Source organism: Ictidomys tridecemlineatus, chromosome 5, assembly GCF_052094955.1.
Source record: "Ictidomys tridecemlineatus isolate mIctTri1 chromosome 5, mIctTri1.hap1, whole genome shotgun sequence".
Lineage (NCBI taxonomy): Eukaryota > Metazoa > Chordata > Mammalia > Rodentia > Sciuridae > Ictidomys > Ictidomys tridecemlineatus.
The window spans coordinates 160,689,405-160,716,691 of record NC_135481.1 but is presented as its reverse complement, the minus strand read 5'-3'; the positions used below and the strand labels follow the sequence as shown (position 1 = coordinate 160,716,691).

At 39.9% G+C, this 27,287-nt stretch overlaps 1 protein-coding gene across 9 annotated transcripts in view; it reads right to left on the bottom strand.

The window, feature by feature from the left end:
• Positions 1–319: 319 nt before the first annotated feature.
• Positions 320–27,287, bottom strand: part of Kif16b (kinesin family member 16B) — a 281,133-nt gene continuing 254,165 nt past the window's right edge. For 5 of the 9 annotated variants that reach the window (XM_078051376.1, XM_078051378.1, XM_078051380.1 and 2 more), the window contains one exon: positions 320–880. In XM_078051376.1, coding sequence (XP_077907502.1) covers positions 722–880 — 159 coding nt within the window. In that variant the 3' untranslated portion in view covers positions 320–721. Of the gene's footprint in view, positions 881–18,048; positions 18,087–27,287 lie in introns of all 9 variants that reach the window. The other 4 variants (XM_078051379.1, XM_078051382.1, XM_078051377.1 and 1 more) reach the window with 2 other exon arrangements.

The window sequence follows — 27,287 nt, the reverse complement described above, 5'->3', positions numbered from 1 at the left end:
AGCAGCCATTGAGATTTGGGATAATGTCCTCAAACATTCAAGGTTAAACAGTGTCCTGTTTGTAGGGATTTATAGAAATTTTAAGTGATGTCACCTACATCCAATTTGTCAAGCATGGAAGATTCTAGTCATGATTGGACCAAAAATTCCCTTTACAGAATATGAAATTCTATGTAAACATCAGTGTTTAGGTGTTGTATAAAATTTCTGATCCAAATGAGGAAAAAGAAAAGGAAAAAAAATACAGTAAAATAATTTAAAATGCTTTTCTTGGGATATAGTCTGTCACATGGAAATGATATAAAAAAATCAGAGTATATTTTGGTGATGGAGGAAACCAGAGGAAAGTCATTTAGGAGTGGTCTGGCAAGCCACCCATTCTGGGAGGTCCCAGGTTGGCTTGGCTCAGGGAGCTCAAGATAAAGAAGCCACATTCATCCTGCCACGGGGGATGGATGCTGCTGCACAATAAGGAGGAAGCACTATGGGAAAAGGCCACATTCAACTGCAGTGGAACAGTAACAGCTGCCTGTCAGGGTCACCATCAGCAGGCAAAGCGTTCCATTCCCAAACTGAGGCACTAGGTATGATGACGTGAGGCGTTCGGGTTGGCTGCTGCACGTCTGCCTTGGGTGGAGGGAGGCAGCTGGGATCCAGCCTTGCATCAGAGCGGGCTTCAACGAGAAGGCACTGCATTGGTGGTTCCTTTGTCATCCTGGCTCTACCCCGTCCCATGGCTGCTGTAGTCAAAGACTCCTTTCTTGAAGAATGGTGAGAACTCACAAATGGTGTGTTTTGAAAGGGTCAGTCCCACTTTGTAGATGTGTAGGGGTGATGTTGCAGATTGGAGCATCACACTGAAAAAGTCCCTGAGGTATTTCTGAGGAAGAGACAAGAGTTAAGAACATGGTCAAAATATCTCTGGGTAGAGTCAAGGAGACGAGAAGCAATGTCTAGAAACAACTTCATGTCTACCTGGATGCATATGTTTATTTCATAAATCAGACCTAGTGGTGGGGGTAGGGGGACTCCGAGGAACACCAGCATCCAAGGAAGATCCTCGAAGCCCTCAGCATCAGACCAAGAGAAAACAGATTGTGATATTCATAAACACAAAAAAAAAGGTTCCTTTGGTTCAAGGCTCTGATTCATAGCAATGCCACCAGGTCTATCTGCAGACAACACTCAGAGGAATGCAACAGTGCCTGGCCCTGGGGATCTGCTGTGCAGCAACAGTGTCATTAGTTAGTATCCTATTTCTAACCCCCTCACCCCAGTTACTCATGAAATAGACAATTAAAAGGAAAAAAAAAAAAAAAAGAAAGGGCTGCCCATCTGTGCAGTTGAATGTCTGGCTTATTGGCGTTTTTAAATTGCACAATCTGTATCTGCTTTGAAGCCTTCTTATAATGTAAAGGGGAAAAAACAGAACAGGAGGATCAGCTCTAAGCATTGATATTTACAAATCATTTTGTAAATCCAATAATCATCAAGAAAAGGAAATTCTTACTAAGGTGAACAGCTCAAGACCTCTTGCTCTTGCCCTCCCCTACTGCAGGTGATTGTCACATTATCTGCCTTTCTTAGCACCAAGGAAGCAAAGCAAAGCATTGAAGAATAGGCTCTAAAATGTTTAGGGTAAAATCAGACATGGGTGCTGAAGGGATGTATTAAAGAGAAGTGGATTCATGAGACTAGTTGATGTACTTATTTCTGGCAAATCTCATCTATAACAGAAAATGGGTGAAGAGAAGAGTTTAGACCTAAACCTTATTACTCAGTTTGTTTAGAAAACAAACTTAGAAATTAACCATAATTCTGGACTGTAATGAAAATTTTGTTGTCTAAGAAACATGACCTAATCCTTGAGCAGTCATTTCCAACTAGGGGCAATTCTGCCTCACAGGGGACATCAGACAATGTTGGGAGACATTTCTGATGGTCATACTTGTGTGTTGCATGATACATCTAGTGGGTGAAGGTCAGGAATGCTGCTAACAACCTACAACCCACAGGACAGTCCCTAGAACAAATAATTTTCTGGCCCCAAATGTCAACAGTACCTCAGCTGAGAAAACTTGCCCTAGAGAAAGTAGAATTCAGCTGTATTTATGGATTGCCCACCTGAAATCAAAGAATTTCTGAAGGAAATCACTCAGCTCAAGGAAAGTTTATTAGCTCTTTCTTAAAAATAATACAAGAATTACAAGTAACATTTGTTTAACTTAGGTTTCTACAGATCTTCTAATGTCTAATTTTTTATATTTTATAGAAGTAAAACTGATATACAATATACTGCATTCTTTTTTTTTTTTTTCAATGCTAGGGGTAGAACCCAAGGCTCATGCATGCTAGGTAAATGCTCCTACCGAGCGATGTCCCCAGACTTGAAACTGCATATTCTTTAAATATGTAATTTGATGAGTATTGTTATAAGTAAAAAAATAATACCACAAACCAAGAAAATGAACATTTGTATCACCCCCAGAAGTTTCCCAAGTCACTTTATTTTATGTGGTCATCATACACTGCCTAGAATTACACCTCCTTCTTATAACAGCTATTTTCTAGAGAGGAGGCTGTAGCTAGGAGACATGAGAAAGGCTAGTAATCAAGAAGAGACCTGGAAGCAAGTGCTCTTCACTCAGACCTGGTTTACTGGCTCATTATTCCTAACATACTAGTCTCAAAGTACCCTTTCTAGAAGGATCCTGAAACTGACATAAGGTAGAGGTGAGAAGTGCCAAAACCAACTGCTGAAGAATGAACATCTATCTTAACCTTGGTAGTTATTAGCACCAGAGAGACAAAAGGAAATTTGACTTCAACTTTCCTAGGAGAGGGACCCTGAGAATATCCACTTGTAGGGAACTCTGACTTCCATCAGACATGGTTAACAGCAAATACTGTAGATACTTGAGCAACCAAAGCTTGTTGAAATCTATGTGGATACTTGATTGTTTTTGGCAAACCAAGAATGAAATGCTATAGAATAGGATGAGGAGTTCCTCACTTGTGCAAGGAGCTGTGACTCTTCCACAATTTAATGAGGGATGGAGAGAGACTTCTTCTTGCATAGGCATTGTCTCTGTAGCTCTTGGGTGGCTCCTGCTTCAGATACCCCAGGCTTTGCATTAACATGCAAACTAATGTTTACCACAAACTTGCCTTGGAGATGAACTCTGTCAGACAAGGAGGCAATTTAAATCTGGGAACAGATGTTGTATCAACATTTGTCATAATTAGTTCACAAAGTAGAGTCCCTTTAAAGGGCCAATAACGCCTGAAGGGTATAATGAGAAGTAAAAGTTAAAAATATAAATAAAAGAAAAAGAGAAGTATGGGAGACACCTTACCAAACACAGCCTGGCCATTAAAAGAGTACTATAAATCAACTGCAGGTAATGCCTTTCTCTTTAAATAAACTCATTAGCATGGCTTGATGAAAACTCCAGCTTGAAAGATCTGATTTGACCACTTCCAAACATTACAAAAGAGTTTTTCTCTGCAAAACAAATCTCTTGCTAGCATGAGTTTCAGGCAGCTTGGTTTCCTTTATGTGAGCTGCTTCCCAGGTGCAGAGAAAGCATTTGTCTAAAATATAATCTCTACAGTGACTCCATTTTGCTCCCAGGTCTGGAGGACCAGGCATGACCTTTGCTAGCTGTGTTCAGAGACAGCCACATGCTGGAGTGAGCTGAGCACATTCTGGTGAACCACTGAACCAAGGGACAGAAGATGGTGCTAAAATTTCAGAAGGTTCTTGAGGTCACAGACAGTGTCTCATTCTTTGCAGTCTCTGATCATCCATGGCACACTGCCAAGCTTAGGAAAAATGCTGAGAAGAAACCTTGATGATTGATTTCGATGAGTTAATTTTTTTTTAAGTTGAAATACAGATGGAAAACAGCTCACATCATGAGTGTAAGGCCTAATGATTTTTCACAAAATGAACATACCTATGTGATCGGCATCTAGGTATAAGTAAAATTATTTCTCCAGCTCCAAGGCAGCCCTCCTCGTACTCTTCTTCCATTCATAGTCCTCTCTCCAGGATAACCACTATCCCAATTTCTAGCAGCACAGGCTAGTTCTGCCAGCTTTTGAACATTACATTAATAGAATATACAAGATATACTTTTCCCCCCCGGCATGAATTTATTTTTTTATTGGTACAATATTGTTATACATGAAAGTGGGATTCATTGTATATAGTCACACATGCACATAGCATAGTTTGGTCACTTTCATTCTGCAGATCTTCCCCTTTCCCATTCCCTTCTCCTCTTTCCCTCCTCCCTCTCCCTTGATCCCTTTACCTCATTGTTCTCCCTTCTATTTTCATGAGATCCCCCTTTTAAAAAAATTCTTTATTTCTCTCTTGCTTCTGCAAATGAGAGAAAACATTTGACACATACAGTATATGATGAATGCCACATTTGTGAGATTAATCCAAACAACTTGTGTGTAGTTGGGTTGTTCAGAAACCTTGCTTGGAGAGTGTTCCATATGTGGACGTACCAACTGCTCAACTTTAATACAGGGACATACAACAGTGACAGTTTGGTCTTTCTGTCTGACCTCTGCTTCAATAATGAAACCCACTTTCACCTATTACTGGTGTCTGGTGAGTCACATTTATCACTATCCTAATATCCTCATTTCTCATTAGGGTTTGAGGCTCAATTTAAGATCAGCCAGTGTTCTAAATCCTGGCTATTGTATATATTTAAATATAGTATAATTATATAAAAAATACTAACTTATATTTAATTAGTGATTTTTGTTGATTTTTGTTTTCCACAGCTATAGCTAAAGGAGAAACGAAAAGTTCTCCTGTCAATTCTACCCCTTTTTTGTGGATCCTAAGAATTCTAGTTCTCCCTAGCAAGTGAGAATTATGTCTAGGAACTGAGCTGCATCCTCAGGGTAGCATACTTTATAAAAGAGAACTGCAAAAATTGAAGGACATTAGGAGTTCAACTGACTTACTAGGAGTCAAATGACTTATCAGGGTCAGAAATGGCAAGGTAGGAAAAGGATTTGTGAAATCCATTCCCCAATTGCTATATCTCACTTTTGTTTTTCAGTTGTAGTTGAACACATACCTTTATTTTATTTATTTATTTTTATGTGGTGCTGAGGATCCAACCCAGTGCCTCACACACGCTAGGCGAGTGCTCTATGGCTGAACCACTACCCCAGTCCTGTATCTCACTTTTGTTGGGTTGGCATGCTTCCCTTCCCCCTCCCCTTTTCATGGTGGCTGTGGGTGGGGACTTTCCACCTGGCTGAGGACACCCGAAATGGCCACTCAGAAGCTCACATGGGCAACAGACCCCAAACACTGTGGTTTAGCTGGCTGAAGCAATCGCCCTGTCAACTCACATCAGCCCTGACCGACCTGTGCCAGACATGATGTCCCTAAACTCAGCTCCGCCAACCTGCTGTCAGCAGCTGCCATTTAAATGGCCTAGGTCTTCCTGCCTCCAGATTCCCTCATTAGAATTGCTCTTGCCTTTCCTGCCTGCGACTTCCCCGGCCCTCACCCTTTTGCAGACAGGTGAACCTTACCTGGGAGCTCCCCCTAATAAACCTTCTTTGGGTTCCTTATTCTTTTTTTTTTTTAAAGTATTTATTTATTTTTTTAGGTGTAGACGGACACAACACAATGCCTTTATTTTTATGTGGTGCTGAGGATCGAACCCGGGTCCCGCCAGTGCTAGGTGAGCGCTCTACCGCTGAGCCACAATCCCAGCCCATGGGTGCCTTATTCTTTTTGCTTTGTTCCTGATCTCATGTGCCCTTTCTTCTTTACAGCTTTCACAGAACATTTTCTCTATTATAAAAAGAAATAAAAGCAGGCATAATTAAATCTCTGTAGCTTGTTAGGGATCACAAAAGGCCTGCAACTTCAGACTACCCTGGTGGTGGGTGATGGCATCACAGCCCATTCTCTGTTAAATGCCCAGTCTTGAGGCCACTCAGAACAGCAATGGAAACCTTGTACAAGGGCAGAATAAGCAAGGGTCCAGTGAGGACCTGAGAATGAGTGATCAAAGGAAAGGAAGAGGTCCAGAGTAAGGAAGCCACAGAGACAGGAGGGGTATCTGGGGGACAAAAGAGGAAGAGGTGGGATGGAGGAGAGAACAAAAGAGGTGGGAGAGTAAAGGAGGAGAGCATGACAAATACCCACGATTTATTTGTTTACAAGTTGAAAAAAAAAAGACTTAAGAACAAAAGAAATATATCAGACACATTTATCCAGGTTACTTTTCGCTATTTGGACCAACATTAAAGTATAAAGAAGGCATTTTCTTATCAGTGCTTTAAGAAAATCAAATGCCCAGTATCCTAAAGGTCCTGAGTTTTATAAGCTGAAGAGCCAGGACTCAAGGCCAAATCTCCCAACTCCAGAGCCTGATCTGATCCACCAAGCTGCTGAGTCCCTCCTTTGTTCAACAGCACTATCTCTCATGGAGCAAGTCTGCCTACTTGGAGCATCTCAGCTACATGGGTCATATACCTGCCTTTCCCAGGCTGATGGTGCTCCCATGGTGACAAGTGGGTACTGGGCTCTTTGGAGTTAACATTCCACAGAGACTTGGGGAAAGAGGTGAGACCCTATATTCTTCTACACAGGGTCATCACCATTCTGTTAATGTACTGATATGTTAGTGCCCTGGTGAACACTGGCCATTTCCTGACTGTCCTGTATCCACTTTTCCTTCCAAAAAAGCATCCAGGACTCCTTCTGAATCAGGGTAAATGGCTGCTGAATTTTTTCACATTGTTATTCTGGGATAGCAAACAGCTAATGAAGCTACCACTTGGAGTCTGCTAAAACCAAGAGACCTTAGAGACAAGGTACTTCTGATTGCATAGCATTGTGATGGAGCATTTTCTTTCTTCTCTCTTTCTCTGTGTGTGTGTGTGTGTGGCGGGGGGGGGGGGTACTGGGAATTAAACCCAGGACACTCTGCCACTAAGCTGCATCCCTTAAACCAGCTCTTTTTTTCATTTAAAGAGAGGGTCTTACTAAGTTGCTGAGACTGGTCTCAAACCTAAAATTCCCCTACCTCAGCAACCTAAGTCACACTGGGACGCTGTGCTTATATGTACCATAGTGCCTGGCCTTGGAGTATTCTCAAGAATGAAAGAAATTCAGAGACCTCAGTGGAAATCTTGAGAGCTTTAAGACAGCCAGTGATCTCTGTCCATTCCCGAGCCTTAGAGTTAATGAACACATTTTCTTACAATGGCTATAATCCTTTATTTACAATAAAGCTCACTGCTGATGCTCCTCAAAGCATGGGCAGGTGGCAGACACATCTGAATCAGAAGAAACTATCCATGTACAATTAAGCTCCTCCAGGATTGGTCTGTTGTTGCATCAGGTCTATGTTCTCATATGAAGGCACCTGCCCATGGCACTCTTCCCTAGAAAGAGGCTGATCCTGGGAGGTTTTTTGGAATAGCATTTAAGATTGGGACAGCATACCCAGTCAAGCCTTAGGAGGGAAGGTTCCTTCCCCAAACCCTCCGGAGGCTGAGGTGGGAAAACAAATTTGAGACCAGCCTCAGCAACTTAGTAAGACCCTTTCTCTAAATTTAAAAAAAAAAAAATAGAAAAAAGGGCCAATCCAAAATTCTACCGCCATTTGAAAATATAACTAAACATTATTAATCTTTTGAACCAAAACTTAGGTTAATATAGTCCACTGGTTAATATAGTTAATGAGTTTGAAAGGCAAAACACAATCCGTCTAACAATACAGGGTAATCCAGCAATAATTTTTTATTTTCATTTTTTCCTGGATGCATTATATTGATTAGGTCTTCCAAGCTAAAGTTCTAGAATGTGCTGCTACATGCTATTTTATTTTAGAAATTCTTGATGAAGTTCATTATATTAACATGATCATGTGTGACCTACAAATTTTAGTCTGAGCTCTGGCTGAAAAGAAATACACTGGGAATTATTGGAAAATTGGGCAAAATCTGGACTTTACACAGTCTGCTAAGATTTCCTTTTTAACTCTAGATCTTCTGGATGAAATCTAAGTCTGGTCACAGGTACCAACCACAGGTTCTATGTCCACCCTGGCAAAACCTCTGACATCAGCAGGGTATTTCATGGTGGGCTCTTTCTTACAGATATTCCCTTTTAGGTATATATAAAATTGGAAAGAATAGAAGGAGTTTTAGTCACCCTTTTCACTGCTATGACCAAAAGCCCTGACAAGAACAGTTTCAGAGGAAGAAAATTTATTTGGGGCTCAGGTTTCAGAGGTCTCAGTTAATAGTCGGGCAACTCCACTCTCTGGGCCCAAGATAGGCAGACATCATAGCAAAAAGGTGTGGAGGAGAAAAGCAGCTCAGGACATGGCCACTAGGAAGGAGGGAGAGAGGGGGGGGAGGGGGGGAGGGAGGGAGAGGGATGCTCATCAGGGACAAAATATAAACCCCAAAGGCACACCTCAGTGAGCTACCTTCTGCCTACAATACCACGTAGTTAATTCATTCAAGTGGAGTAATGCACTGATTAGGTTAAGAATCATTCTACCTCTAGGATTTCTTGCATTGTCTCACACATGAGCTTTTGGGGCACATCACAACCAAATCATAAAAGAAGGCTTGACACTAGGGGGAGGAGGGGAGAGGAATGAAGTCCAACACAGCAAAAAAAAGTGAGCAAGGAAGCAAGAGCTGCATGTGTAGGGATCTTCATTTGTAGGGATGTGTAGGGTAGCACAGGATTGAAGCAGAACACAGAGGGCCTTGAATCTGGATGGCTAGTAGGTACTTTGTAACAAGTGTTTTTTTCTTTTCTTAGTTCATTTCCACAGTGACCCTAAGATAGCCAGGGAGGAGGAGGGCCTGAATGAGTAGCTTTTATTTACAGATGAGGAAACTGAGATGCCAAGAGGCAGTGACTTAGCCAAGGTCAATAGTCATTAGAGTCTGACAAAGTAATGGGCTCTTCAAATCTGGGAGAAAGTGAATTTTTCAAGATTTAAGCCCTTACGCCTGAAATGTAATGGGGTTTTTCCTCAGGACTGTCAATACCACACTCAGGTAGGCTCCTAGAATTTTCCTTGAATTTCAATCAGCTGCTATGTATGTATGCACACGTATGAAAATAAGAATTAGGGCCTTCAGAAGCATTTTAAAGACCTCAGCCTCCTTATCTATTGGCTCCCTCCCCTTGATTTTAATTAGCAGTAGGATAAAGTCATGATCATTTCATGTTATTAAAGTTTCTGTTTTAATAAGCCTCGTTTCTATAACTGTGGCCAACTGCTTATTTCATGTGCAATATATCACCCCGGCTGTATCATTCTAATGATTTCCCCAGCCATCTCACTATTGTGGAACTTTCTACTTTTTATAAGATTTTAACATAAATCCATAATTTAATTTAAAGTTGTGGAAATTATTAAAATTGAAATGTTCTTTAAAAATGTAATGGGGCATTATCTGCCTTTGCGTTGTGACATATTAACAGGGAAGAGAGTTCGGTGGCATTCCTCATTCCCAGAAATCATTAACCACTGTGGCAGCTTAAAGACAACCATCAGTCTTATAAAACTTAGAGGTTTCATTTACCTTGCAGCCTTTGGAAAATCCATCGACTGATGAGTTCTGAAGATTGAGCAGGTCTGAACGTAGATACCTTGGGATGTTTCTAGAACTGAGAGGGATCTGGTCACCACTGGCCATATGTTATGGATCGAACCCATGCGGTCAGTATGATTTACTCAGCAGTCAAGTCTTCCCAGTTCTAAACTCCCATAAATCCAGGACTGAAATCCTCTTACTAACTTTTTAAAAATCATAAAATTTGGCTGCATTGCATCAACTATGTCAGGCTATTTCTCAACATGTCCCCAAATGATCTCCACACACCAATGAAAGTAAGATAGTTTGATGCAGGCAACCCAAGTATCCAGCACAGTTACTGCACACCTAGTTGTTCTCCATGAAGCAGTGTGCCAGGCGCAAGGGCTTGAATACACACACACACACACACACACACACACACACACACACACACACACACACAACTTGTCTTCAACAGGCACATGTGCTGGCCCTTACAATTCATTGTTCAGGATCATTCCTTGTCCGTTCCTGTGCGTGCTTTGCTCCCATCTTCTAATCCAATGTATTTTTTAATGATTGGCTCAAGGTTGCTTTTTATTGACTCCTTTCCCTTGACTTCATTCATGCATCCAACAAACTCTTTTTGAAAGTTTTTCACATGCCTGAACTGGGCTAGGTGCTGGGATACAAGTGAGTAAAACTCAGTTTTGTCCTGAGTAAAAGTTTTGTCCTCAGTTAAAGTCCTGTTAGAGGGATGGGCGGGTAAAACAATAATTAAAATATGGCCAAAAGAAAACAGGAAGGAGAAGCTTTTGGAGCACTTAAGAAAGGAACCCGCCTAGTCCTAGGAACTGGTATAAAACCTGAAGGGTAAGAATTCAGCAGGTGAATAAACTGGAGAAGATACAGAAGACAGTTCCAGGCAGGGAGGAGAGCAACTACGAAGCCTAGAGGTGGGGAATCAGAGCTCTAGAGTACTGGCAATAACCTAGCATGAATGGACTGGCCAACTGGCATGGCCTGTTCAGCTTGGGGGACGCACTCTGGACCTGGGACTGTTCCCTGGGATAGCATTCCACCAGTCCTTATGCTGGGGTCCCATGTACTATGTGCTGGAATCTCTCTTCTCTTTGATCCATGGAGCTCTGCTGGCTGCCATGTAAAGTGATGTTGATGATGCCAGAGAACTCCTAAGAGCCTCAAAATACCTGCTAATTCCCAACTTCTTCCTTCTCTACCATCTGTCTGAAGGTACCCTGCGCCACTGTACAACTTCATATAACACTCCCTGGGTTTCTTGCAGCATGACACTTGCACACTTTTTTCCACCTTTACTGGTTTACATCACCTTTTCCATGAAACTCAGGATAGTCTATGTATGTATTTGTAGGCTAAAACACAAACTAAAGCTATTTTTTAATTCCTTATATGACAAAAGAGAAACTTCCTGCTTTGCTCCACCCTGATTTCCTGGGATAGGCCTTCCTGAGGTAGTAGGCACTCTTTACCTAGTGCAGGGCAGGTGACTTTCACAGTAGGTTTTATTCTCTGTCCAGTAACATCTAATCCCCGAGTGCCTCTCTTCTCCCAGAGAGCCTGACCATCTCAACTTTGACAGCTGTCTGGAGGTGAGGCATCTTCTTAGACTGAGACTATACACTGTTCAGTGACTAGCAGTTACCAAGAACAGAGTGCCCAGTGTGTAGAGGGTACCAGCACAGGCCCTAGGGAGCAGTGAGGCATGACTTCCAGCCAGGGTAGCAGGTACTGGGAGAACAGGCCCACTTGGTCTCTATACACAGTTAAAGGATGCTCCAGCAGTATTCACAGATAGTATGAAAACAGGTGGCAGGGTAGATAGGACCTGTGACCTTCTATTAGTTTTCATTAGCTGCATAAAAATAACCACCAACAGTGGCTTGAAATATATTCATAGTTCTGCCAGTCAAAAGTTCTGGCACAATGTGGCTGGGCTCTCTGCTGAAGCTTTCATCCAGTGATATTGAGGTGTTTTGCCATGTCAGAGTTACTGACATAGGTTGAGCTCTTGTCTGGAGGCTCTGGGGAAGAATTGCTTTCAAACCCATTCAGGTTGCTGGCCAAATACAGCTCTTTGAGATTGTAGAACTGAGATTCCCATTTGAGGCCCCATTGCTGTCAGTTAGGGACTGCTCCAGCTCCAAGACCACTCACGTTCCAGGACTGTGTCTACTTTCTGAAACCAGAAATCATATTCCCCTCATGCTTCAAATCCCTGCTGTCTTCTGCTATAGGCCAGAGAAGACTGCTTTTTTTTTCTTTCTCTTTTTATTGGTTGTTCAAAACATTACATAGTTCTTGACATATCATATTTTACACTTTGATTCAAGTGGGTTATGAACTCCCATTTTTACCCCATATACAGATTGCAGAATCACATCAGTTACACTTCCATTGATTTACATATTGCCATACTAGTGTCAGTTGTATTCTGCTGCCTTTCCTATCCTCTACTATCTCCCCTCCCCTCCCCTCCCCTCTCCTCCCCTCCCCTCTTCTCTCTCTACCCCCTCTACTGTAATTAATTTCTCCCCCTTGTATTATTTTTCCCTTTCCCCTCACTTCCTCTTGTATGTAATTTTGTATAACCCTGAGGGTCTCCTTCCATTTCCATGCAATTTCCCTTCTCTCTCGCTTTCCCTCCCACCTCTCATCCCTGTTTAATGTTAATCTTCTTCTCATGCTCTTCGTCCCTACTCTGTTCTTAGTTACTCTCCTTATATCAAAGAAGATATTTGGCATTTGTTTTTTAGGGATTGGTTAGCTTCACTTAGCATAATCTGCTCTAATGCCATCCATTTCCCTCCAAATTCTATGATTTTGTCATTTTTTAATGCAGAGTAATACTCCATTGTGTATAAATGCCACATTTTTTTTTATCCATTCATCTATTGAAGGGCATCTAGGTTGGTTCCACAGTCTTGCTATTGTGAATTGTGCTGCTATGAACATCGATGTAGCAGTGTCCCTGTAGCATGCTCTTTTTAGGTCTTTAGGGAATAGACCCAGAAGGGGAATAGCTGGGTCAAATGGTGGTTCCATTCCCAGCTTTCCAAGAGATCTCCATACTGCTTTCCAAATTGAGAAGACTGCTTTTAAAGGGCTTTGGAATGATCTCCCTTTTGTCATGTCACAGAATACACAGATACACAGGAGTGTATCTCATCAGACTCACAGGTTCTATGAGTCAGTCAAGTGGGGCGAACTACACAAGGGTGAGGGTCATTGTGAATCTTCCCAGCATAGGCATGCAGTTTCCCCACCCTTGGTCTAAGTTGTAACTGGAATATAAAACACATGGCAGAAAGGTCACAGCAGAGCAGGCAGCACCTGGAAGAGAAATTACTCAAGAGACCCCATTCACATTTGTTAGATGGGTCCAAAGCATGTGTACCCTCTCATCTCCCACACTTGTGCCCACACACCTGTGGTACAGTGTGAAGTATTCAATAGAAGCATTGTCTGGTGGTGAAAAGATAGATGTGTCTGCATCGTCTAAACCCTTGCCACAGGTTACTGTAATGAACAGCATAGCTCCATACTATAGTTGTAAATACAAATGCCTTCTAATGCTTGAGTTCTGAGCACAGAGCATACACTAATATTTGTTTTTAAAATTGACTTAAAATTTATTTTTCTTTTTCTGGTTGAAAAGTTTCACATACACATATACACACAAGTACAAAGAAAAAATTTTAATGTGTGTGTATACGCATGTGTATACATTCACTTTAGTGAAAAGTCTCCCTTTCTTTTTCTTATTTTTTTTTTAAGAGAGAGGGAGAGAGAGGAAGGAAGGGAGGGGAGAGGGAGGGAGGGAGGGAGGGAGAGAGAGAGAGAGAGAGAGAGAGAGAGAGAGAGAGAGAGAGAGAGAGAGAGAGAGAGAATTTTTTAATATTTATTTTTTAGTTTTTTGGTGGACACAACATCTTTTTTATTTTTATGTGGTGCTGAGGATGGAACCCAGTGCCCCGCACATGCCAGGTAAGCACGCTACTGCTTGAGCCACATCCCCAGCCCCAAAGTCTCCCTTTTAACTAACCTCTATCTTCCAAAATCTCCTCTAGGATCCCCCAAATGTTACCATTATTTACTGTTTTTTTAATGGGTGTTTTCCAGAGCATTTTATATCTACATAAGCAAATATGAATATAGCTGCCCCCACTTCAACTTACACAAAAGAGATGCTCTTCTGAACTTTATCTTATTCATTTAACAGTTTATACAAAAGATAATTCTCCACAAGTTCATAAAAAAGTTACTCATTCTGAAAGTGATTTTCTAGCTCATTATTAATGGACAGGTAGGCTATTCCAATCCCTGTGGTAGTTCTATAAGATCATAAACCATAAAAGGGAGAGGATTTTTCACTACTTTATCCAAAGGATGCATACTAAATATTCAACATGGTGTGTGGCACATAGTAGGTGCTCAGTAAGTTTACCAAATGAAAAACTGAAGGATGGAGAATATTAAAAATAACATTTTGATAAATAAGATTTTATCTTGGCAAGTAGGTCACTAAACCTACAGGGTAAATTCTTAAAGTGAATTTTTGGGTTGAACGGTATGTGTGTTTTTAAGATTTTGATTAATATCACCTAATTATTTTCCATAGGCCCTGTATCTATTTATAATCTCTCCGGCAATGTTGGGGAGGAGGCAGTCAACATTTCTGTTTGACCATACTAAAGAATTTGAAAAAAATCTTTGGAAGATCATCCAATCCTTTTTCCTGTCCTCATAAAATCAGCAATATTGTAGCTGAGGAATCTTAGCTAGATCCTTTGATTCTTTAACAAAGGAAGGAACTGCAGGAGGTAGGTTGGATTAGAAATCTATATATCCTTAAATATCCAGTCATCTTTCTGAAACATTTATCCATGTCTCTGTGAAGGATCATGTCCAGTTGAGTTTCCAAATGCCCAGAATTCCCAGTTACATTTCAAAATAATCTTAGTCTGAAAGTGGAATCCATTTTTGGGCAATATAAACTTTCAAATATGGGGAACAAGGTCAAGGAGAGGAAAGCTGGCCCTAAAGGAAGTTGGTTGGGGAAGTGGTATGTCTAAGGGTTTGTTACACTAGTGACCCCAATTACCCATGCTTCCTGGGACTCAAATCCTTGTGTGGCTCTCCTCACTGAATTTAGGTGAAGCCTATAACCTACTTTAGATAGCAGAATGCACTGGAGGTAATGCTTTGAGTGAAGAAGCCAACCTGGGTTGGACGCTCCAATACTCTGGCTGAGTACCATCCTTATTGAAGCAGGATTGGAATATAGGCACATAAGTGGTCTGACTGAGTAAGAGCTGGAAAGGATCAAATATCCAGCTGATTTGAGAACCACTCAGAATCATAAGCAATAAAATGGCGGTCACTTTGAGTCACTAATTTGTGAGGTATTTTATAACACAAGGGTAGATAACCAAAATATATGGGGTGGGGAGTAAGGCAGGAAGATGAGGGAATAAATGAAATCAGTCAAGGTGGAATGAAAAGAAGTTTCTTTGGTTTTTATTTATAATTTATGACTAGACATAAATTAATGTCCTATTCTACTTCATGTCAATATCTTCCAATCCTTTTAGTATTTCTAATGAATAATTCTGTTTTAGCAGATACTTCTTTTCTACCAGCTACTTTTACTATCCTAGGTTTTAAAGTAAATACTTGAAATAAGTAGTCCTCATTTGAAATACAGCATTTATTTCTTGATGTCATGGAGAAGTCTGAGAGCTCCCAGTTAAAATTCATCAGGGTGAAAATGTTAGTCTGTGATTACAGAATCAGAACTATTCATTATAGCTATTCGGAGAACCTTCTTTATGAGTTTAATGACATAAGCATATTGTATTGAATTATTATGGTACTGCATCAATTGGATTCATAAATTTAATATACTCAGTCTGGTTCACACATTCTAATAAAACCCAGCAAGCTTTAAACATTTTATAAGGGATGTGTGTTTAAAGTCCATGTGATATTCAATTTTTACAGGTTGACATTCTTGCTTGGAGTATTAAATAGCTTTGATGATCATGATGACCCAGTGGGTGGCAGAAAACCCACTAACAGACCAGCCACATTAGAGAGACAAAGCCTGCTTGAACATAGAAGCTGACTTATCTCCTCTCCAGAGCAAATTCCAAGCCATCCCATTTTCCCAGCTCATAGAAGGGAAGAGTGGGATTCCATTTATTTGTACCTGTGAGCCAGGAGTGAGGACATGTGACAGCTGTATGGGAAGAGGCTGTGGGCTTTCTGGGATATTCCCATGAATGTCACTTTACTTCACTTGATTGAAAGAGAGAAAAAAAAAAGGTGGGGGAGGATGCGTGGGAGGAGTCCAGTTCCCAGTGCTCACTGTCTTTAATTTGTGGCTGTGTTTGGTTCTAGGTGAAGGAAAGGTTAACAGGCTCAACTTAGGTGTATAATAACTCAACAAGGGCAGTACTGAGGAGAGAGCCAAAAAGAGAGCCCTGGGGGCTCACCCTGGCCTGTCTGGACTCTGGTTTCACAGTGTGAGCGAGCTCCTTGGACACTCAGCCCTGTGCAGCCACCGCTAGGCAGGGAATGTTATAGCACACCTGTCTGGAGTCAGCCCTAACTCCTCTGCATCTCAGTTTTCTCATCTGATTATAGTATCTTCTTCTCAAGATTAGAAAATTAAGTGAACTGCTCTTTGTGAAGTGCTTGGCATAGGGTCCCACTCACAGTACTTAGGTAATAAGTATCTATATTATTATCTGTAATCTATGTTGCATTGTCCTTGGGGAGCCAAGAGGCAGATGTTCATCTTCTCCTCTTCCAGACGTTTAAAACACATAAAATTAAAATGTGAAATACATGACTTAAATGTTTTCCCCTTCAAAGAATAGAAGAAGACAGTAAGAAATTGGATTTTTTTTCCCCTCCAAATCTCCTTATATTGGATAGCGGCAGACTCTTTATTTCAAGAGTTGCTTTAGAGCAACCAAGAGTTAACATGTTTTCAAAATGGGAAACTACATTTAAAAATAAATTGAAAATCTAAATCATACCAGGTAAATAAATTATCCCCCAAAAGTTGGTTTTAGGACAAATTTTAGATATAGATATTCTGAAAAACTATATATTTGGGGAACTATAAAATGCAAAAGCTACTATTGTTTTTTATTTCCAAGCTCATGGCTCCTTCTAGCATTCTTCAGAATTTCCTGACATTCTAAGATCTAGTGACTGCTCCAAATGACCAATTTGACTGAAACAGACTTTCAAGTGAGAATCTTGTCCTGTGGTACCTCTTGGCTACAATGTACTTAAACTCAAAATAATCAGGCACTAAAAGACTTGTCACTGAATCATTTGCTGGCATCTCAATCTCCCTTTTGGTGGATCCACAGACAGACATGGATGCAGCTAACATATCAGGAATACTAGATGACTTGATCCTGCCTCTCCCTGAGCTATGGCTGTGGTTTAACAGAACAAGCCTTCCCTTTAATATCTGACCTAAGGTAGTCTGTATGTTGATGGCAAATTCCCTTTGGTTAAAATTCAGCTGGCCTTGGCTATCTGAATAACACTAAGTTCCTGAATTCAGGGCAAGGGGGCAAGTTTGGAGACTGGGGTGGGTTGGGGGGAAGACCTGTTGCCTTCTTTTTTTGTTCTTTGGACCAGGGGTGCCTGATGATCCCTGTGGAACTATTTGCCTTGAAGATTACCCTCCTACTTTGGGGGTTATTCTTCAGTGTTAGGCACTGCTCTATGTCCCTGGGGGAAGCCATGGTCAAGCCCCAGGTGTGCAGAGGACTAAGGCACTCAGTGGTGGGCCCATGACCCCACCCAACAGAGAGGATTAGTCAGGGGTCAGGATTATCTGCACCAATGATCCCCTTCAATGGGGACAATGACTGAGGCCTGGCCATGTCAGGGAAGACAGAAGCAGGGAGAAAGGCAGTTCAACTTCTCAAAGGCAACATGTCTAACTCTAAGAAGGATGAGATGAGGTGTGAATTTCACACAGGAAAATGCAAATAAAAACTCCTTTTCTAAACAGATATTATGTAGAGAATCATAGAGAATTATGAAGCTAAATTCAAAAATACACATTGCTAATGCCTGTCTATCCAGTATGGTACAATGCTCTTAAAAGACACTATTCATTAAATGACTATGCAAACAATGGCTGTGAGGTAATGCTAACAAGGCTGGATAATGAGTGGCCCCTCCTAGGCTGGGGATGTGGCTCAGGCGGTAGCGTGCTCGCCTGGCATGCGTGCGGCCCGGGTTCGATCCTTAGCACCATATACCAACAAAGATGTTGTGCCCACCGAAAACTAAAAATTAAATATTAAAAAATTCTCTTTCTCTCTCTTTATTAAAAAAAAAAAATTGAGTGGCCCCTCCAAAGGACCTTACCTTGTAGAGTATTTCATCTTCACAATATCTTCTTTTTCCTGACCAAGGGAAGGTTACTGAATTACTCCAAAAAAAACAAGTATACTGAGTCATGATTTATGCTTTCATATCAAACATTGGAAACTCTTTAAAACTGTCCTGGCCATCTCTTAAAATTTGAGAATCTTAATCAAAAGCTGATTAAACATGTACTTATTCAGACACACATGTTTGGCCCTGTTAAACACTGAAGCAAAACCCAAATCTGTGAAAGCATCCATTTTTCAGTCATCAAAACCTTAATGACCAGTATCTGTTTTCACCTGCAATGTGGTGAAAGTAGTGCCAGAAAAGTTGGAAAGAAGCAATGGGTGAAAGTGGATAGAAAGAAGAGTCCAAATCAAAGGTAAATCTAACCAGTTGGAGGATCTTGGAAAAGGCTGTTGGGCTTTTAATCTAAAACATAATGGAATAACTGGGGCTATGTTGACACCCACAGTTTCTGCCACATGAAAATTGCCCTTCAAAGTAAGAAATGTCAGTGTGCATTAACTAAGCTATTACTTGAATGTGGCTTAGATTATTTCAAATAAAAAACTCTGAATAAGTACAATTTTGTGAACTGGAAAATAAACACTATAAATAGAAAAGGAAAGGTGAACATACACTAAGATACGGAAGCACTTCAGATTCTGGAGCTTTTAAGAGCAGAAGCAGCCCTCCTGTAGTCACAGGATTTAATCAAAGAGCTCTGAATTTCAAGCCCTTCAATCCACTGGGGCTGTGTTTCCAGCTGGCTAAAAATCCATTGAGAAAAACGCAATGGTTTCATTTTCTACCATTTTCAACTTTGATTACCAAGTGCTTTTTTGACTCCAACATCAGTTTCTTAATTTTACTTATAAATAATATGAAACAGGTGATCTCAATTACAAAATAGATTAGGTAAAGCTTTAATTTAAAAAAATGGTTGCCTAGAATGAAAATTATATATGTAAATGTAAATGCATTTCAGGGAATTGCTGGGTACAGAAATAAATCTATTTAAAATTGGGTGGGAACTTCACACAGGCAAACAATAAAGCAAAAAGTTTCGTGGAATTGGAACAAAGTGATGTCCTTATCCATTTGTTTCCCCCTAAATATTATCTCAAAGGGCTGCAACATATGCTGAGATAAATTAACATTATAAAACATAAGTGACACACATAGAAAAAAAGTGATTGTTAGAGGAAAAATAGCTAACTGAATTCTAAAATAAAAACACAATTTACAAAAGCAACAAAGGACAGTATGAGGTTCACCAGCAAAGGCCACAGCAAGCACCTTTTATCTACGGAAAATACAATTTATTTGGGAAACAAATCTAAATAAATGGAACTTAGGGGAACTGAAGCATCTGAAAGAAGCTTAATGCAAATTGGATACGGCTTCATAAAAGAAAAGGGATGATTCCCAAATGCGGATATAAATAGTGAGCAGAGAATTTAGTGGAGCTGGGACAGAGACTGTGGCTCTTAAAATACATGAATTTTTGCAAGGAGAATTCTGAATATGTCTGTTGGGCTATTGCAACAAAGAAAATATATGAAGAGGATTGCACTGACAGTAATATAAATAAATAAATAAAAATGACTATTTCAGAAAGCAAGAAGTTTGGCTTTTGAGTTTATATAGCACTAGATGATGCAAAAGTAATAACTAGAATCTTAAAACACACAAAGAAAAAATAAGGAGGACCAGATTGTAAAGAGAGAGAGAGAGAGAGAGAGAGAGAGAGAGAGAGAGAGAGAGAGAGAGAGAAAATGAGATATAGGGAAAGGACAAGAGATGGAAAATAGAGTAGACAGGAAAATAGGAGGCCCAGATTAGGAGGTTCAATACTGAAAATATGGAATTCCAGAAACAAACCACAGAAACAACCTTAAGAGGAAATCATCAGCAAAGTCTCCCACAAATGAAGGCTACTATAATGAAGGATTATAAGGGAGATTGAGCATCATGGGATATAAGAGCCCATGGAGGTCCCACAGAATTGATGGGGTGCTTACAAAGTAGATTTCTGAAAGTTTAGAACATTCAGGACAGAAATAAGCTCCTACATAGAAGCCTTCAAAGCTTCTGGTTATAGAGAGAAAAAGAATATGGCATACAGAAAGGATCAAAAATCAAAATGGCTCTGAATTGCTTAACAGCAGTAATGGTGTTAGAAAATGACTGGAGCAATTCCTTTGAAATTCGGAAAGAAAATGGTTCCAACTAACATTTTACATTCAGCCAGTGAGTAGATAAATAAAGACATTTTCAGACACCTTGCTAGAAATTTCCCTCTTACACATCCTTTCTCAGAAAGCCACTAGAGATGAGTTCATGGAAATGAGGGAGAAAACCAAGAAAGAGGAAGGCATGGGGTAGAAGGCTGGGTGGGGAATGGCGAGAGATTCAGTGGGGGCTACAAGTGCACACCACAACTGTCCACCCTGACCATGGTCAAGGGAAAATAACACACAAGGCCTGTCAGCCTATGGATGGGACTTGGGTTATTGGTGGGTAGGAGGACCTCAGCTTTGGTCATAAAGGGGTGTCCCTTGCTTTCAGTGCCTGCTAACCACACTGGCAAGCCAGGACAAGGCAAGGAACAAGGCCTCTCACTCTTGGCTTCAGTTGCTGTTTCTTCCCCAGTGCTATCACATTTTGTCTTCAGTGTCCAATTATATGATGAAGACTTTTTGATTCACAGCAAGCTTACTTGTTTTCCAAAGAATAAACAATCATTTTAAGGGATTTTAAAATGCAAGTTTTATTGCAATTTTAGGTGATAAGAACTTGGGTGAATGTTGCTGATACACTAAGCCTAAGCAAATCCATCATCAAAATGACTTCAAAGCCTCTGGAGAATATAAAGAGAAGCCCATAAGCTCCAAGATTGCCCACTCTCTTAGCTATTACCTGCCAGGCCAGTCTATGGCAGCTCCAGGAGGAGACAGGCATAAGATGGCTGCCAGCTCTGAGTTCTTGGGGGGACTAGGCTACACTACCTTCATTTTCAGAACTTATTTTATGTTTTTACAACACAAATAGACTCATATTTTACCTCATTGCAGTAATTATATAATTATATGCAATATTTAATTATATCTATAGTTGACATCTATACACACCTATAGTGTAGACAGGTATAATCTATATTCATATACCTTTATAACTATGATTATACCTATATTTATATCTATGTAATATAATTTCTAGATAATTACATTTTTATATCTATATAATTATATTTTGTTACAATATGCTTGATCTTTTTTATATTTATTTTTTAGTTGTACCTTTATTTTATTCATTCATTTTTATGTGGTGCTGAGGATTGAACCCAGGGCCTCGTATGTGCTAGATGAGCACTGTACCACTGAGCCCCAGCCCCAGCCCAATATGCTTGATCTTATATCATAATAAATAATACATCACTATACATCTTCCCTCCCAGTGAATATTTATGAGATACTGACTGTATTTAAAACAACTCAATTAGGGGGCTCTAAATGACATTTTGGTCATTTGATGGTGCCAGGAAAGAACTAAGAACCTCACTGGTGGGTGGGCCATCCATTTATCTACACACAGGATGGTATGTGTACCGAGAAAAAAGAAATAGGTTCTGGCAGAAATGAGCTACTACGGCTGAATCAACAGAAAGTCACTGGAAATGAATGGAGTAAGCATGATGCTATCATATATATGATTCAAAAAGGGTCCCAGATTCTGAAAAAAATTTAACATACCTCAGGCACTGCTGGAAGGTGGCCAATTTTTTTTCCATCATCAGTGATTGCACCTCACATCCAGCTATTCTTTCCCCTACTTTTCAGCTGTTTTTCCATCTGACACTTCTCCTGGGGCCCAGGAGCTAATTAAGCACTTCAGTTTAAAAGACCTTCCCTTCTCACCCCTGTCGTGCCACAGCAGGAATGTGGGATGTAAGGCACAGCAGAGTGAGAAAATATTAAAAGGGTATTTAATTAAGCAGAGTAAGCACTAAGGTCAACAGCAACTGGAAGCTAACATCCATCTTTGAGCAAGGAGGCGAGCCACCTTCAGGTGTGGGCGACAGGGAAGCAAGGTAGCCCAGGATGCTCCTTTTGTCTACCCGACTTGTGATATCTACTGCTTCAGAGGCAATGAAACATTTAATAAAAGAAAACAAATAGCAATGTCTCCCTGTATTTAGGAGGAGAGTAGGAATAACCTCCCTGCTGTTTAACACTACAATGCTCAGGCTTCATTTCATTTTGCTTTTAAAATTAAGCAGGAAAATGAAAAATATTCTACACTGAACTCATAAAGAGATCATACACAGCTCTTAGTCTGCCATCTTGAGCTCCTCTGTGTTACTTTCATCTAATGCTACTTCCATAAATAGGAAAGAGTTGGAGAATCCCTATCATGTTTTTGCCAAGCCCCAAACACCTTGTAAATGATCGAGGGAGCTGGGGAGATGACAGATGTTACCGATTTAACACTAGGGCTGCACACGAGGTGGGATTGTAATTGGGATTGATATTAGAATATCAAAAACCCAACAAATGGAAAGATTACCACTGCAGTTCTATCTGGGGTGAAAAGAAATAGATTCTATGATGGTTAATTTTATGTGCCAACTTGATGGAGTGCCTGTGTATTTGGTCAAACACTATTCTGGGCATGTTCATAAGGATGTTTCTGAGTCTGAATAACATTTGAAAAGGTAGACTTGGTAAATCAGACTGCATTCCTCAATTATCTTCCAGTTAATTGGGTCTCATCTACTCAGGCTGAGGTCTGAATAGGACAAAATGGCTCACTATCCCTGCAGTAAAGGGAGCACTTCCTGTCTGACTGCCTTGAATTGGGACACCAGTCTTTTCCTAACTTCAGAATGGAACTGAAATACTGGGTCTCCTTGGGTCTTGAGCCTCTCGGCTTTTAACATATACTATACTCTCCTGGTGCTCAGACCTTTAGACTGGGACTAGTAGTGTATCATCTGCTCTGGATCTCCAACTTCTGACTGCGGATCTAGGGATTTCTCAGTCTCCATAACTATGTCTATATATCCATTCATTTTTTTGTTTTGTTTTGTTATTTTTCCAGAACTCCGACTAAGAGAGTTTCCAAACCACAACTAGTGAAGTGGTAAAAAGCACTATTTCAATACTATGGGATTAGTGGAGAAATATAAAATTCACAAATGCATTTAATACTAGATTTAATTGTTTTACCAAGATTCATGTGCAGGGTCTTGGGCATCCACTCCAATTTCATGACTGTTCCCTAGGTCTCATTCAACTGAGTGACAAACCATCTCTTTAAGACTTTTCTTGTCTAAGCTGCCTCTACATCCTTGCTCAGGCCAAAATCATGTCTTACCTGGAAGACAAGTAATAGTACAGACATTGCTCTTCCAGTCTCCTCTGCTCCCACCATCCTCCCCACAGGAAGACCTCATCCTCTAATCCTTGCTTTTAACTTTCCTTTGGCTCTTCAGTGGCCTCTGGAACAGGCCAAAGTCAGGGAGATGGCTTGTGAGATCTGGGTCTTCCTTTCACGTCTACCCTCACCCACCAACCTCATCTTCTCAGAGTAGATTCAGATTCTTTGATCCCACCCTAGTCATGAGGAATCAGAATATACTAGAATAAAGCCCAAGATTCTGTATTTTACAAAAGTTGCTCAAGATAATTTCAAATATTGGTCAGTTTTGGAAACCATGCATTGGGAATCATACCCACTAATCTTATGAAAAAAAGTCTGTGACTATTGCTACAGTTATGACAATGTCTTAAAGTTACTTATTGAGTTGTCTCTGCTCTGAGAGGACTGTGAGTTCTCTGAAGACATGGTCCATATGACTGATTTCAGGCAGGACAGGCTCAGTGCAGGCATGGAAGAAGTTCTAGCATGAACAGTGACAGTAATAGTCGCTAGCATATTTTAATAAAGACAGCAAAGACCCCAGCAGAGAGAGACCACTATCATCAGGTGCTTCCTGTGAAATGCAATGGGAAGTATAGCACCATCTGTAAAATGCTCCTGCCAAGAAGTCAGACTGGAACCTGATCAAGCCTCTGGTTTAAAGAAATGCAGGATTAGAGTAACACAGGGATGGGCTGAGCAAAACCCCAAACATGAGGAGTTTAACAGATGAATAACAAAGTGTCAACAATATATAAATGGTGAGAAAAACAGGGAGGGGACTCCTGAGAGATAAATCAACTAATGCCATGTGGATATAATTTAGGTCTTAGTTCAGACATGTCTATTTTTAAAAAATGAGAAAATTGGTGTGGCCTACCACTGACTTATTTACACTGAGAGATTAATTTGGTATGTGTGTGTGCATGCACATGAGATAATATTGTGCTTTTATTATTTTTTTTAAAAGAGTCCCCAAGAATAGAGAATCAACATATTAAAATTTGTGGGACCATATGAAGGCAGTTCTTCTTCTTTTTTGTACCAGGGATTGAACCCAGGAGCACTTAATTACTGAGTCACATCACCAGCCCTTTTTATTGTTTGGGTAGACAGGGTATCACTAAATTGCTTAAGACCTTTCTAAGTTGCTGAGGCTGGCTTTAAACTTGCAATCCTTCTGCCTTAGTCTCCCAAGCCGCTGGGATTACAGGCATGCTCCACATTGCCTGGCAAGAGCTATCACCACAGACACTTCTGAAATGCAGTAGATCATTAGAAACTACTTTGAAAATTTATACTCCAATAAACTGGAAAATTTAGAAAACACTGACAAATTTCTAGAATATACGTCCAGACATTGCTCTTCCAGCCTCCAGTCTCCTTTGCTCCCACATTCTCTCCACAGGAAGACCTCACCCTTCCACTCCTTGCTTTTAACATTCCTTTGGTTCTTCACTGGCCTCTGGATCAGGTCCAAAGTCTAGGCCAAACTTAATTAGAAAGATATAGAAAACCTAAACAGACCAATCTCAAGTAATGAAACTGCAATAACAATTAAGTCTTCCAACAAAGAAAAGCCCAAGGCCAGATGAATTCTCAGCAGAGTTCTACCAGACCTTTGAAGAAGAACTAACACAGTCTTTCTCAAATTATTGGGTGAAATTGAAAGAAAAGGAACACTCCCAAATGCATTCTACAAAGCCAGAATAACTTTGATGCCAAAACCAAACAAAGGCACATCAAGTAAAAAAAATTATAGAAAAATGTCCCTGTTGAACAGAGATGCAAAAATCCTTAATAAAATCTTAGCAAACTGGATAAACGGTTGTAAAAGTTCAAAAATACATCAAGAAGATAATAAATCATGATCAAGTGGGTTTCACCCCAGAGATGCAAAGTCAGTTCAACATATGTAAATTAATAAATGTAATTCACCACATAAATAGAATTAAGGATGAGAGAATCATATGATCATCTCAACAGATAAAGAAAGGCCTTTGATAAAATACAACACACATTCGTGTTAAAACTAGGAGCAAAAGAAACTTATCTAAACATTATAAAAGCTATGTATGACAAACCAAAAGCCAACATCGTTGGAAAAATGGAGAAAACCTGGAAGCATTTCCTCTAAAATCAGGAACAAGAACAGGATGTCCATTATCACCACTCTTATTCAATATATTCTTAAAATTCTAGCTAGAGAAATCAGGCAAGAGAAAGAAATTAAAAGGATATAAATAGGAAAAGAAGCAGTCAAATTATCTGTTTTCCTCCACCAGAAGATTTCTAGAGCTGATAAATGAATTCAGAAAAGTAGCAGGAAACAAGGTCAACATTCATAAATCAAAAGATTTCCTATATTCAGATAATAAATCTGCTGAGAAAGAAATTAGGAAAACTATTCCATTCATAATAACCTAAAAAAATGCATCCTAAAATACTTGTAGATGAAATGTTTACAATGCCTGCTATTTGTGTTAAAATAACTCTGTGTGTGTGTGTGTGTGTGTCTGCTGTGTCTGCCTGTTGGTCTGCCTGCCTGCCTGCCTGTCAAGAGATATAAATGAAAAAAAGATTTGACACATTCTGATTAAAGTTACAGGCTGGGTGAAGGGGAAGGATACAATAGGGTTTATTACATTGCACTTTCTGGTTTTGCATAATTTTTATATGTTGCCATAAAAAGTAAAGAAAAAATGTGTAGGCTACTTGTTTCTGTAACAGGGTACCTGAAAGTCCCTTTAGTCCAATGAAGCTTGGAAGGGTGGAAAGGTTGTATAATATAGTAGAGATCTATTGGGCAACAGGAATGCATTCTTTGATTCTAAGAACTGTTTTAGCAACCAATATTACCACATTTAACATTCTCAGGTAAAGGCAATGTCTGTTTCAAGCCAGAAAGAGTTGCTAAGAATTGCCAAAGAAAGTCACTCTTGTACTAAAAGAACTGAAGCAATGTCCTTAAATGAAGATGGTTCTCTTATTCATGGGAAAATTCAAGTATATTTGGATGTTAAAATTAATATGCTCCTAAGTCTACATACTGACAAATTATTTTAACTTTTATGTCTGATAAGAGTAAGGGAAATCTAGTTTTAGTGCTGTAAAAATTTAAAAAGTAGAGGCAGGAGCAAAATACACTGAAGTTTCTTAAATGACCCTTGAAGAAAACATTTCTGCCAATTATACTGACAGTGCAAATAAGCATAATAATAGGTCCCTTAGAATATCCTAAATGATATTACAAGACAGAAGAACATGAGGTCCTCTGAAAACATCAAAGTGGAAAAAGTCCTTTTAGTAATAAATGAAAATGACAAGGGAAAAGAACTTTTAAACTATTTATCCAGTTATATCAGTATTCTACCTGGCCTTTCACCTCATTAATGGTTATGCATGATTATAATACATTTCTTTGGAGCTGGGGTTGTAGCTCAGTGGTAGAGCGCTTGCCTAGCAAGTGTGAGGCACTGGGTTCGATCCTCAGCACCACATAAAAATAAAGAAATAAAGGTACTGTTGTCCATCTACAAAAAAAAATGTGTTTTTTTTTTTTAAATAATACATTTCCTTTTCAACTTCTGAGTTCAAATGTTTTCATTTGAAAAGGCAGTCCACTGGTTGGGCACTTCATTAACTTCTAGACTCTGAAAAGTATTAATTCACATAGATGTTGAACTTGAGTCTGGGTAGAATGAGTGAATACAAACGTTGCTTGGTAAAAGACAGATACACTGTGACTCTCAAATTTCAGAGTAATGAGGGAGTCATTCTAATGAAATATAAACTATTATACATTAGCA